This window comes from Cajanus cajan, chromosome 6 (genome assembly GCF_000230855.2).
Source record: "Cajanus cajan strain Asha chromosome 6, NIPB_CcT2T_4, whole genome shotgun sequence".
Classification (NCBI taxonomy): Eukaryota; Viridiplantae; Streptophyta; class Magnoliopsida; order Fabales; family Fabaceae; genus Cajanus; species Cajanus cajan.
Window position 1 is genome coordinate 614,865 of NC_138522.1, and position 13,728 is coordinate 628,592.

The window sequence follows — 13,728 nt, forward strand, 5'->3', positions numbered from 1 at the left end:
TAGTTGATAGTTGTATGGAGAAGTAATAATATTCTATATATATATATATTTGTTAGATATATGAATTTGATGCGTCTTTTTGACATACCTATGTGATATTATATATATTGTTGCCTCATACGTTTCAACTCGATGAGAGATATGGAGAGTGCTATATCATAAAATCATATAGGATATATATAATAAGAGGGGTTATAATTACACTGTTGTAATTTTTACTAAGTATTATACTGTTCAATAATTTTATATTCATTGTGAATTTTGTAAATCCAACCGTTAGATTGAAAGTTCATATCACTTTATATGTGTATATTAAATTTTGTTAAAATTGAACAACAATTTGAAGGTAATCAAATTGTTCATATTTAAGTGTATTTTGAAATGAATATATTACGTCAATTTTGTTTTATAAAAATGAAGTATCAAATTATCTTGGATTAATATAAAATTTTGTATATATGATCTAAGAGGAAAGAACTTTCAATCTAACGGTTGGATTTACAAAATTCATATTTAATATAAAGTTATTGAGTGATGTAACACTTAGTAAAAGTTACACCGGTATTGTTTGAATCCTCCTTATTAATTATATATATATATATATATATATATATATATATATATATATATATTATTAATGAACACGATAGCGTATTCATATTTAATTAAATAAATTAATGTTTTTAAAAGCTGCATCGTTGTTAATCGATCAAGTTTGGCTCATCTTGTTAGTGTCATAGTGTGACAAGCAAATTTATGATTATGAAGGCATTAAAGTGGATTATGTGGCATTTAAAATGTGCAAGTAGCATTTGTTTAGTGTATGATTCTATAAAAAATCATGATAAAAATATACATTTAAAATTGGTGAAATTAAATATAGTTTGGGTCTTATTATATAGTGTTTTTAAAGTACCGATTAAAAAATCAGTTATTATTATTTAGGTTAAAACCCTTATTTGATTCCTTATAATATTTTTTTGTTTTAATTTAGTCTCACTTTAATTTATAGTTTCAATTTGGTCCTCAACAATTTAAATTATTGCAATTTGGGACTTCCATCCAAATGATTTAAACAAAGTTAATTGTTGGCCACGTGGATGCCAGGTGGATGCCACGTAGATGCACAGGTGGATGTCAAATTTCGTGAATACACGCGGAACTAAAACGACCCGTTTTGAAACTAGAACGGGACGTTCTGCTTGCACATGTTATGTGTTAATTTTGCAACTAGAACGGGTCATTCCAAGTGTAAATTTAACACAACATGAGTGCATCAGACGAGCCGTTCTGAAACCAGAACGGGTCGTTCTAGGTACAAAAGTTACACACCAAGAATGCAACCAGAACGGGCCGTTCTGGTTCCAGGTGTATTCAAGAAATTTGGGATCCATCTACGTGGTATCCACGTGGCATCCACGTGGTCACCAGTTAACTCCGTTTAAATCATTTGGACGAAAGTCCCAAATTGCAATAATTTAAATTATTGAGGACTAAATTGGAACTAAAAATTAAAGTGGGACTAAATTGAAACAAAAAAATATTATAAGAGACTAAATAAGGGTTTTAACCTATTATTTATTAGTATCTTAGTTTGTGTAATGTATAAGTTTAATAATTATTATATATGACTAAATTTTAGAATAAATTATATATACAAATAAATATTATATTTTAATATATAAATTATATTTAAAATTTGTATAAATAAATATTTTTAAATATATAAATTATATTTTTTATTTATAATAAATAATTTATATTATAGTATAATATTATTTTATCGATAATTTATTTTAAATATTAATATTAAATTTATAAATAATTATAATAAATAAAAATTAAATAATATAAGTAATTAAAAAAAATTTAAAAACTCTTTCAATAAAGAATTTTTTTAAAAAATACTGTTGTACAATAAAAAGATTTAATATTTCTCGTTGAGCAATTTTTTCCAAAAATTTGACAAATATTATCTTCTTTTCCAGGTTCAAAATTTTCATATTCGCAAGAGTTAAGATTTAAATTTTGATCACTTAATTAAGTGACATAAATTCCTCATCACTTATACCGATCGAAGTTAGTAAAAAGATTTATATTTAATATATGAGAATAAATTTAAAATGATTTTACGATAAAAAAAATATTAACATTTTTAATAAAAATTTAATTATTTAACTAATATTCTCAAAATACTGCACTGATCAGTGATCAGTATCCTAATGTTCATGATTCTAATCCAAAAGTATCAGACCTATGGCCAGGATTGAATGTTTCACTCCGGCGTCATAATCGCCGTCGACTTCACACAACACAGAACTTGAACCTCAAAAAAAAATAAAAATAAAAATAAAAATAAAGATAAAGATAGGACTTTGAATTTGTTAGGCGTGCAGTATGTACTTCTGATTTTTCTTTATTTTCCAGAGTAAGAAATATTCCCAGGAATACAAATATAGTGTTTTCTCATTTAATTTTATAAAAATTAATGAAATGTTTTTTAACCCAAAATAGTTATAATTTTTAGCCCCAAAATTAAAACAATTATTTTAATTTTCTAAAATATTCAAAATTTTACTTTAGTATTGTTGGGAGATAATTAATATATCATATAGCAACAAGTTGTTGTTACATGTAGTATTAAATCCGATTTTCTTAAACAAAATTTTAGGAGAGATTCATTAAAAATAATTTGTAAGATACTCTAATGAATTCTTTGTAATAATAATATAATTTTAAAAATATTAATTTAAATATATTTTTAATCTTTCAAGAATAAATTTTAATTTTAATTCTTATAAAAAAAAATTTCATCACTCTAAAATCTAAAATCATATTTTTTGTCTTTAATAATGATTTTAAGATTAGTAAATAACATTTATTTTAAAGATTTATAAAAAAATTACTTCACTAACAATTATAGATAATAAAGAAAATCACTTAATATTTTAATAAATAAATAAATCAAAATTAAAATAATTACATGATAATAGAGATTAAAAACATCATTTCTTAATTTAAAAAGATTAAAAAAATTAAAAGAATCAAAATAAAAACTTATCATTTTATAGAAACTACATTCGTATGTAAATAATTTTTATTAATCAATATACAACTAATATTAATCATTTAAACATCTCATAATCAAGAGAATTTTTATTTTATTTTATTATATGTAAGAGGAAAAGGATATATATTAATTATTAAATTTTATCATAAATAATTAAAAGTGCCGTCACCTTTTCCAAAATGATCATATAAATTTAAAAACTTTTAATTTTGATTTTTTATATACCAAAATTTTAAAATGACAAATTTGCTCGCATGCATATCTCACACAAGTTGATGAGTGGAGGCACCTCAGCATTATCTACAGTGATTAGTGTGCACTGTGCAGCCTTCACATCTTCCAATATTTGAAACTTTGTCTTATTCTCTGTTCCTTCTTTTTCTTCTGCTCCTTCTCAACAAGCCAGCTTGTATGGAGCAAGTGCACCATCACTGGATAGTGAATGAGGAAGAAGAAGAAGAAGAACCGCAAGATGCTGCTTCGAAAGGGAAGCATTCCCTGCAACATAGAAAGGATAGCATTATTGCCACTGCTGTAATGCCTCCGTTTTCTACAGTGGGAGAAAAACTTCTCCTTCAGAAGGAAGAAGTTCTTCATAGTCACAAAGAAGAACAGAAAGAACATGCCACTCAGAAAGTTGAAGAAACAAGCAATGTTGTTGGAAATGACAATAACATCAACGGTGATAGTGAAGAAGTTGGGCTTGAAATGCTAGCTGACTTTGTTGAAAATGCAATGAATGGAGAGGTCATAAGCAGTGGCATCATAAATGTTGCTGCATCTCATAAAAAGAATAGTGTTTACTCTGACAAACAACAAGGTACCATACTATCTCGCTTGTGCTACTTTTTATCCTACAACAGCAATGTTTGTGAGACCTCAAAGTGTCTTCTAGCTTGTCTCAAAAATACCACAAACTTTTGAGCAAGGGTTAACTATATTTATTAGAAATAGAATGATAATATTTCTAATAATATTTGAGCAAATAATATGAAGGATCTTATAATCATGCCCCCCCCCTGGACTGCAATAATATTTTTTTCGTCAAATTTCTGGGACTTAGCTTGTTTGTTTGTTTGTTTGTTTGTTTTTTTTTTTTTTTTTTTTTTTTTTTCCATTTCGGGTTTTGTAATAGTAAGCATGTCTGTCATCACTTTTTTATGCATGAAGGAATGTGGAAATGTCACCACTGCACATGGACCAAGCAATTTGACAGTCCTTGGAATGTGCCGCTCGAGAATCTTAATGGCTCGATCATGAAAGTCAAAACTATGATTCAACATGGACCATGTTTTGTTTGTGATTCTAAAGGTCAGTAGGTGCCGATATTTCTAAGGCATACATTAGCAGTTAGTTCTGACCTGCGTTATATAAAATCTATTTGGATATAAGTTTGATGAAGTAGTTATGAGAGTTTTTCTACTCTCTACTGGAAAAAGTTATTTACTTTTGTAAGAGAAATTCTCAAGGGTTCTTTTAAACTTGTATCAAACATGCTCATAGTCTTCCAATAGGATGGAATCTCTATTCACTAATGGTTATGGCGTGGAGAGACCTTGCCTTGCAGTAACTTTTTATATACCACTTAATTTTTAAGTTGTTGGGTTTAAAAGGTTGTAGTTGTTAGAATGTCTTCATGAACCATGCTCCAAATTTGTTCTGATGTTCTATAAATGCAATTTTCGAATTTGTTTTGGACTTTGCTTAAAAATATGGTCATAATATATAGCATGCTTAATAATTGTCTCATTTGGCAGAAAGCAATTATATATGCTCTATAATAACCATATCTTTGAAACTCATGATATCTATAGATATGTATGTAATGCTAATATTTCCCCCTCCACGAATGAGTATCATGTGTGGCAATTTGGTATTGAAATGGTTATCTATATCATGCTTGCAGGCTTTGATATACGGGTAAAAAATTCAGATATTCAATGTAGTCCACGCAATGAAGTCAACAATCAATGCATGGAAACTGTTGATGACAAAGCCCCTCCCGGATCAGAGTTACTACTTTTACCTAAGTCATCTGAAATACAGGCTGAAACTGTAGAGAATTGTGGGGATGAAATCAGTGCGAAAGCGTATCCTAACATGTCAGAAAAAATTGACCAGCAACTGAAAGAACTTGATGTTGAGGCGGTATTGTCAAAACAAGAGACACATGATTTATTTTGTCCTAATTGCAAGTCTTGCATCACTAAAAGGGTTATCCTTAGGAAGAGAAAAAGGAACATTCCTAATATAGACACTATAGCAAAGCGTGACAAGTTAGCCACTGAGATGGTTAATAGTTCTGTAGACGAAGCCAACCAAGTTGATCATGCAATTGCAACAACAACTGATGTGGGAAGAGTAGATCCACCTGCTGATAATTATGAACCTGAAAGAGAACCAGAAGTATTCAGATGTTTATCATGCTTCAGCTTCTTTATTCCTATGAGTAAGTTTATCACATTTCCTGAGCAAAATATCATTGTGTGGTCTTAGATTTTCAATTTTATTTTATTGACTTTGTGGTATAAAATATTTCATTGAAAGATATCTGGTTATGAATATTGTAACATTCAAATGTTTTGAGAAATGGTTAAGGATTGAAGATAATCATCCTAACAATATTTGTGATCCTTATGTGCCAATCATCTATGTGAGCTAAAATATCTAGTTAATTACTTTGGCAGGAAATGAATTCAAGCTGTTCCCCAGTTTTGGTGGTACCCATAAGCCTGAAACTTCACAAAAACCTTCAGTCATACCTTCATCCAACGTGGAAAAGGAAAACCCTTCAATTGTAGTAGCAGCTTCCAATGCAAATTGGTTATTGGCTCTTTTTACTTCAAACAAGGGAAGAAAAGCTAGTGTACAAGGTATTGCTAATAATTATAGTAATAAATAATTACCACTAGTGGAGTCACTTTCACAATGATGCTTACATGAACATGGGGTGGGCTCCTCCCCTTCCTAACTATGCCTTTGTTATATCATTCTCTCGAAGCTCCATTTTTATATAAAATAATAAAACCTACAATTTCTTATTTCTCTACATTCCTCGTGGTCTTCTTTCCCCTTTTTCTCGAATAGATATGTGAACTGACAATTTTTTTTAGTAATGAGATCTTTCAACCTCCAATTAAAATGCTTGTTTCCTTGACATCTTGGTGTAGGTGATGCATCAATTGAAGATTCTAGAACTGATCCTGCTTCAATTGAAGATTCTAGAATTGATAATCCTGAAAGTCCACTTGCTAATACACCAAATCAGAATGTAAATCTGACATCAGATATTAAGCTTGGAAATGTAGGAGTAAATTCTCCTATTCCCTCTGTAGTGAAATCAGTAGTAAAGATTGAATCGTGGATAGAAAAGGGCAAGAAATCAAATGTGGCATTGCCGAATGAGCCTTTGGTTGATCAGAATGATTTCTCTACAGGGAGTTCCAGTGATGTGGTGAATGTATTGCAGAAGGTGAGAGGGGATTTTTCAGCAACGAAACAGCTTCTAAATGAAAATGTGAGAACGGATTTGGGAGACAAAAATCGTGATTCAGTGGATGTGATAAAGACAGGTATGCTTGAAATTTAAAGATGAGAATTCCTTGATTTTGTTTTGAGTTTTGTGTTCTCAACACAAAACCAGTGTTCAATTATGCATGATAAATTTGGCAACATAAGTAACCTATCTGCTTGGAGAGGTAATTCCTTAGTGATGCAGATTCCGTTGTCACAGGCTCAATTATTGAAGGCCATTAGTTATAAATGAAGCACTATGTTATAATGTAATCAATTTCCCTCTATATTTTTGTGAAATATTATGAAATTCCAAAACCCGCAAAATTGTCTTAGTTGCTTATTGAATTATGCATGCAGGTATTGTTGCGGATATATCCAAGCGTGAGGGTGTTTTAGTGGCAACTGTTGCTACTACCGAAATACTTTTAGATGCTGGAAAACCTGCAAAAGATAGCATTCTAAAATCATATGAAGGGTCTCATATCTTTGATAAGTCACAGAAAGATGTAGACAAAACACTGGAAATAGCACAGGATAGTTATTCCTCTTCGATGGAAGAAGCACAATCACCAGCTCAATCATTTGGTGGTTCAGTAGCTGCAAATGACGTAGCTAGTGAGAAACCAAGTTCTAGAGTGGATGCTACGATTCCATCAAATCAAGATTTTAAGGAAGTGTTGAAGAATGTTGAAGAGGAAATTAAACCATCTGTTGCAAAAGAAAAAGAAGGTATGAACATGAAAGAACGTAAGTTAATAATCAATTAAATTAACAATAAAATAATTCTAGCTGGCCTTTGTTCTTTTATTTTTTCAGTTTGTGTTCTCATGAGAAATCTTATAGGTTTTCTTCTGGTGTAATTATATGAACCATAGTTATGATTATGATGCTGTTAGTGATGTGAAATATTTTGTTGAGACAGAAACATTCATAACCTCGACGTCCCAGACAGCAGATAGTATTCCAATTGAAGGTGCTATTGTTACAGAAGCACATACTGAAATATATATTGGAGAGCAACCGAGGACTGAAATTGATGAGCACCAAGAGTGGGAAATACTTAAAAGCATCGTATATGGTGGTTTAGTTGAATCAATCACTAGTCTGGGGGTTGTGTCTTCTGCTGTTGCTTCTGGTACTGCTCCATGTGAGTGCTTCACTCTCTTTCTACTGGAAATTTTTACGTAGTCTAATATCACCAATTATCCATGGTCTCAACCAATCACAATGTGACATAATTTAAGTTTTTCAATTTGTCAGAAAATATTAATTACATTTAATTACATGACATACAGAGACTAGTTGAAAACTATGTGGTCCAAGACTGTCTGATAATTTCTCCCATTGAGATTTCTCCTCTGAGAGGAGGTATTGACAATCAATTCATTACATATTATAGTTATCTCATTATGTGTGAATTTTTTCTCTTTCTTAATATAGAGAATGCTTAAGAAGTCTTAATTTGAGGCGTGTGAAGGTTAAGTACCAAGAAATAAATGAATAGAGATTCATATCTTATGTTTAAACGAATTAGAGTTGCATCTTATTTCCATAGATTTGTTTATGGTAAATGAGGCCAGTGTATTTAAGAGAGTGTACATGAAGTCACCATATAATGATCAGATCATAATGGTAAAACCAAAAGATATCAAGTGGATTTGCTGGATAACTTTGTATCAAATTGGACATGTTCGTTAATTAAATCTTCTGCTATAACCTTTTTTGGTTCTCAAATATAATGTAGTTAAAAAAAAAGGACTCTGCTGTTTTTATGAGATGGTGATCTGAATGGGTAGACTTGTTATTTTATATTTTAAAAATTGATATTTGGATTGGTGAGAATGTGTTAATTTTCTGATCTTGTAACTATTGTAGTGAATGTTCTAGCAGTGGGGTTGGCCAATCTGATCGGTGGACTTTTTGTCATTGGCCATAATGTGAGTGGCCTTCATGTGTTTCTTATTGTCATAGTTACAGTTCTATTGTGGTTAAAGATAACTTTTTATTTTTATTTTGATAATCTATTTGGGTTTTGATCACGCATTCTTGCTGCTTTGAAATTTCTACTCTCTTATTTCAATTCCTGTCCATTTAAAACTTAGTCAAGCTCATTTTTCCCCTTTCCCAGCTCATTGATCTGAAAAATGATCACTCTGGAGGGGATACACTACAAATGAATGTGCAAGATCGTTATCAAGAACTACTTGGTCACAGAGCAAACTTCCTACTCCATGTTGTTGTAGCTATTTTCTCATTCCTAATTTTTGGTTCTGTCCCTCTTGTTGTCTACGGCCTCTTGATTTCTAAGAACTACCATGCTGAAGTTAAGATTGCAGCTGTGGCAGCTGCTTCTGTTGTATGCATCATTGTGCTTGCTATTGGGAAAGTTTACACCAATAGACCACTCAAATCCTATGTGAAAACGGTGTTACATTATGTTAGCTTGGCACTTGCAACCTCGGGAATCTCTTACTTAGCAGGCGATCTAGTTAAGGATCTTCTTGAGAAAATCAGTGGTTCAGAATCTGGTTCTGTTCTTACCATGCCCTTGTCTGGCACAAGAATGAAACCAGCGTGGATGTCTTATTGAAGCATATCATTAAAAGGAGCTCCAAACATTGTCCAAGGTTCGAATTCTAGTCTTATGTACGAATAGTCTATGTTGGAAGGAGAGTACTTACATTGTGAGTACTCACGCAATAGGAATTAGTCACTGTCTTGTAGTGAATATTTTGTATTAATATGATATTTAAATAAACTAAAAAACTTGAGTTGTTATCGTTACTTTTGGCCTAATTTGGATTTAGAGCAATATTTTCCACTGTCTTGTTTTCTTGTACTCATAATGATTATTTTTAAGGAAAACTTTTTTTTAGGAAATAAATATTTTTTTCCACAATTAGCGGAAGAAAAATTATATTTTCAAAATAAACTGAAATAAGAATCAAACACTATATTAAAGAGGTTTACAACATTCACTCACCTTAGTCAATCAACTAAATTAGATTTACTGATATTGATTTGATAATTTTTTAATTTAACAATTTTTAATATCCTTCTCTTCTATTTCATTATTAGTTTGTAGGCTTGTGCAATGCACCAAAATATGAATATATTAATTAATATAAATACATTTAAAATATATAATTAATCTTTAAATTTGACAATAAGTTATAATGAATAAATTAAAGATGATTTAAAAGTTAGTAGTTTGAAACAAAAAAAATATTAATGTGCTTTTGAAACTATACTAGTAATAGACTATAAGAACATGCTTTGACTGTCTTAGCTGTCGAGACGATTGAAAAATGTATACCAAAAAACAACTAGAACATTAGTCACTATTGGTCTTAACACCTTAAGTGACTAAGATAACTAAACTGATCAAATTGTACGTCTAATTACCACATTTGTCACAGTCTTAGCATCGTTAATGGTCGAGATAATCGATATGATCTACGTCAATTGATATATATATATATATATGCATGTACACCTCTAATTTTTGTGATAGCTTTTTGACACTTTTGATAATTAAAGCAGTTGAGGTGGTTGACATGACTACGACCCAACCCTCATAAGATGAATTATTCAATCAATAAGAAGAATAAGCATGGTCAATAGATTAATTTATCAATAGAGGTTGTATTACCTAATTGGTAATTAAGAGCCAAAGTCCAACAGATCCAAGTCCATTATAGTCGATATAAATAATTACACAAATTGAAGTAAAATTATTGTTTATTCATTACTCACCTAGATATTTGAACCTGTATTGACTTGAGCGTTAAAATGTCTTTTACAAGTATTTTACCCCTTGGAGTTGTTGACAAACAAGTTTAGAGTTCGATATCAAATTTAGTAGTGTACCATCGGACAAAAGGAGGGGCATAGATTGCAATTGCACAAAATTCAATGAAGTTCTCAAATTGTAGTTCTCAAAGCATTTATCAAATTATTATCATCACATTTATCGTCCACCTTATACATATCCATCCTCCAATGAAGCACCATTCGACACAAAAATAGCGCAGCCTTGCTCAACAATCTTTCTCTTGGATTCTCTTTATTATCTTCAATGGTAAAGGGTTTGCAACAAACAATACCCATTTTTCATAGGTAACACAACAAACAACCCTTTGCTACTAAAACTATTTCAAAAACAATGTTTTTCATCTCTTCAATTACATTTCCAAGACAGTATCCTAGCATTCTCATGTGCATTTCACTTCCCATAACCACCAATGTTATACACTCATACACACAAAATCAATTTGTAAACGTATTTTGATACCCTCAAATGTGATCTTAAATCACTCAATCCATAAAAACTAACTAATCTAACCAAACAAATTACAAACTCAAATTCAACAAAAACAAACTTCAAAAATCTTAAAAATAATAATAATGAAATACTTTTTTACATAGTGAAATGATTTACACTGCCCTTTCCCATGTTTTTCACTATTTGTTATTTTCTTCATCCTCTACCACTTATGATCTCACCCACAAATAAGCAATCACCTCCCATTAGCCTTTGGAGTTTAAGCAATGATGACTTCTAGTAGTTGAAGTCAATGACATATGATATTTTCTCCTTGTTTTTAATGTAAATCAACGCTCAAATAATATACGATGAAATACACATGAAAATTTAAAGTAATACAAGTAATTTTAGTGAAAATAAAGATGGGATTAAATAGAAGTAATTTTTGTTTGTTCATGGTTGAGAAATATATATTGTTTGACTAGAAAAAGAAAAAGGTGAATGGGCAAGAAACTTAGGAGTTAAAGATGAAAAATATAAATGAGTGCGTGCTTCATTGGGAATATGGATAAATGTTAACTGTGTCTTCTCATATTATTTTTTTTGTAATTGGGTGCTTCATTAGAAACATGGAAAAATGCAAAATGTGAATGAGTGAGTTAAATGCATATCGGGAACATTAATGCATGTAGAGAATCTTATTAAGAAAAATGCACTACATAGTATTGCCACCCTTTAGTAATTAATAAGATTATAAAATATTGATTATTGAATGAGGAATGTTGAATTTGAGTTTAATCAATAAAAAGTTGGAGAAATTTTTTGCTATATATATATATATGTGTGTGTGTGTGTGAAGAATGATTCAGTTACTGTAAGAGTAATTTTACTTAAACTTATCCTACTCAAAATTCATGTCAACTGTTGAATGAAAAGTTTTTAATGGATATGTTAAGTTTGTAAATTTTTAAATAATGCAACATATATATATATATATATATATATATATATATATATATATATATATATATATGAGAAATGATTCAATTACTTTAAGAGTAAGTTTATTTAGATTTACTCTACTCAATAATTCATGTTTTGTATTAAATTTTAATGATCAAACCGTTAAATAAAAAGTTTTTAATGCATAGATTAAGTTTGTAAATTTTTTAAAAATTAAAAAAATTATTTGATATTTCATTTCACTAATTCAAACCAATATATGAGATAATTTTATTAATTATTCATCAATTTGAATTAATGAAACGATATTTTTAATTTTTTAAAAATTTACATACTTATATAGACCTTGTGACCAAATGTTGATTGTAATTAATCCATCTCAACAAAATCTAAATAAAAAAATTATTAATAAAAAAGCACTAGTAGATTTATGTTCCAAAAAAAATCATGCTCCATCAATAAAGTCACAGTTTGAAAGGCAACAAAATTTGGTTCTCTAAAAAATTATGCAAAATAATTACATTGAATTAGAAGGTAAAATAATATAATAAAATACACCAAAACACTTAAGGCCTAGGAAGCTCTAAGCTTAAAGGCGACATTATAAGTTAATGAGGAAGAGGCGATGTGATGGTATAGAAAATTAGCAGAGGAAATGACTCAATGAGTTAGAATGGGATCAATTTCGAATTTTATTTACATAAAAATAATGGACTTTTTCATATAAATTGTAAAAACGAAAGAAATTATCTTTTAAGAAAATATGTACTTATGATAAGTAGTAACCTTCTTGTGCAAAGATTTACCGTAAATTTTATTGTTAAATGTCAAGTGTGTATAAATAATTTTTTAGATTAATAAGATTATGTAAGAAGAAGAATGATAGTCTAATTACAAAACTATACATATTTATAATTAGAAAATCAACCCCACAATAGAGGAATAGTTTTAAAAGGAAGAGAAACATATACTTAGTCAATTGCATATAATTATTTTTTAGAGGCAGGAATTAATTTTAAAACGACAATAGAGACTTAATAAGCATGTCTCAATTGTGTATAAAGATGTCAACGGGATATGATGGATATATCATTTAAATGGATCAAATATATCATTTTCTTAATGTCAGGACATAACTATCATTAATGATAAATTATAAATTAAATGGAGCAAATACATTGTTTTAAATTCTTTTAACAATTAATGAAATACAACTCTAGAATATCCAACATATATTACATTCAATTATTAAAATGAGTAATTGCTTTTAAATTATAAATTATATACATATATATTCATAAATTAAAAATCATTAAACTTTAAATAAGTCTTTTATATATATATATATATATATATATATATATATATATATATAATTCCTTCTTTAATTCATTTCTCTCTCATCTCTCATGATGTCTCCCCTCTCTCTCTCTGAACAAATAAAAATTAATTAATAGAAAAAATAAATGAATTGGAGAATGAAATTAATAAGAGAGATAAAATATTTTATTTTCATTTAAAATTAAATTAAATTACTATAATATTATTTGTACGAATTAACTAAATCAAAAGAAACGAGTAATTTTTTTGTCCTAAAATTTTGGTGTAGGTTGCTAACATACTTCTACTAAAAAATAGGTGGAAATATATTAGTATTCTCCATATATATATATATATATATATATATATATATATATATAAAGACAAAGATAAAGATATTTTTTTTTCATAAGATTTTAATTTATATAACATAATTGTGGAGATTAGTTATTCATTTAAATAGTTAATGCCTTTGATTTAAACTAAATGTTAAAATTGATTAAAATAAAAAATATTCAAAATGAATTTAGCCACAATCAATTTAAGTTAAATATGTTGTAAAATAGTTTAAGTTTGTATAACTAATTCATAT

At 28.9% G+C, this 13,728-nt stretch overlaps 1 protein-coding gene across 4 annotated transcripts; it reads left to right on the forward strand.

Annotated features, from left to right (window-relative positions):
* The first annotated feature begins 3,379 nt into the window (after window positions 1-3,379).
* Window positions 3,380-9,370, forward strand: LOC109810134 (membrane protein of ER body-like protein). Of its 4 annotated transcripts, XM_020373519.3 has the most exons (9): window positions 3,383-3,890; window positions 4,241-4,381; window positions 4,977-5,519; window positions 5,758-5,943; window positions 6,241-6,642; window positions 6,944-7,315; window positions 7,509-7,733; window positions 8,462-8,523; window positions 8,715-9,370. In XM_020373519.3, exons 1-9 carry the CDS (start codon window positions 3,482-3,484, stop codon window positions 9,174-9,176), a joined length of 2,802 nt encoding a protein of 933 aa, XP_020229108.1. In that variant the 5' UTR covers window positions 3,383-3,481; the 3' UTR covers window positions 9,177-9,370. The 4 variants fall into 4 exon arrangements, with proteins under 4 accessions (XP_020229111.1, XP_020229110.1, XP_020229108.1 ...); XM_020373522.3 differs by lacking the exons at window positions 8,462-8,523; window positions 8,715-9,370 and adding an exon at window positions 7,882-8,411 and having other exon boundaries at window positions 3,380-3,890; XM_020373521.3 differs by lacking the exon at window positions 8,462-8,523 and having other exon boundaries at window positions 3,381-3,890; window positions 8,715-8,857.
* The last annotated feature ends 4,358 nt before the right edge of the window (window positions 9,371-13,728 follow it).

Excerpts from the sequence above, each read along its gene's own strand:
- LOC109810134 (XM_020373519.3), top strand. The coding sequence starts at position 3,482 with ATGGAGCAAGTGCACCATCACTGGATAGTGAATGAGGAAGAAGAAGAA. Across the intron at positions 5,520-5,757 it reads CAGCTTCTTTATTCCTATGA|GAAATGAATTCAAGCTGTTC; the intron begins GTAAGTTTATCA and ends TTACTTTGGCAG. Across the intron at positions 7,734-8,461 it reads TGCTTCTGGTACTGCTCCAT|TGAATGTTCTAGCAGTGGGG; the intron begins GTGAGTGCTTCA and ends TAACTATTGTAG.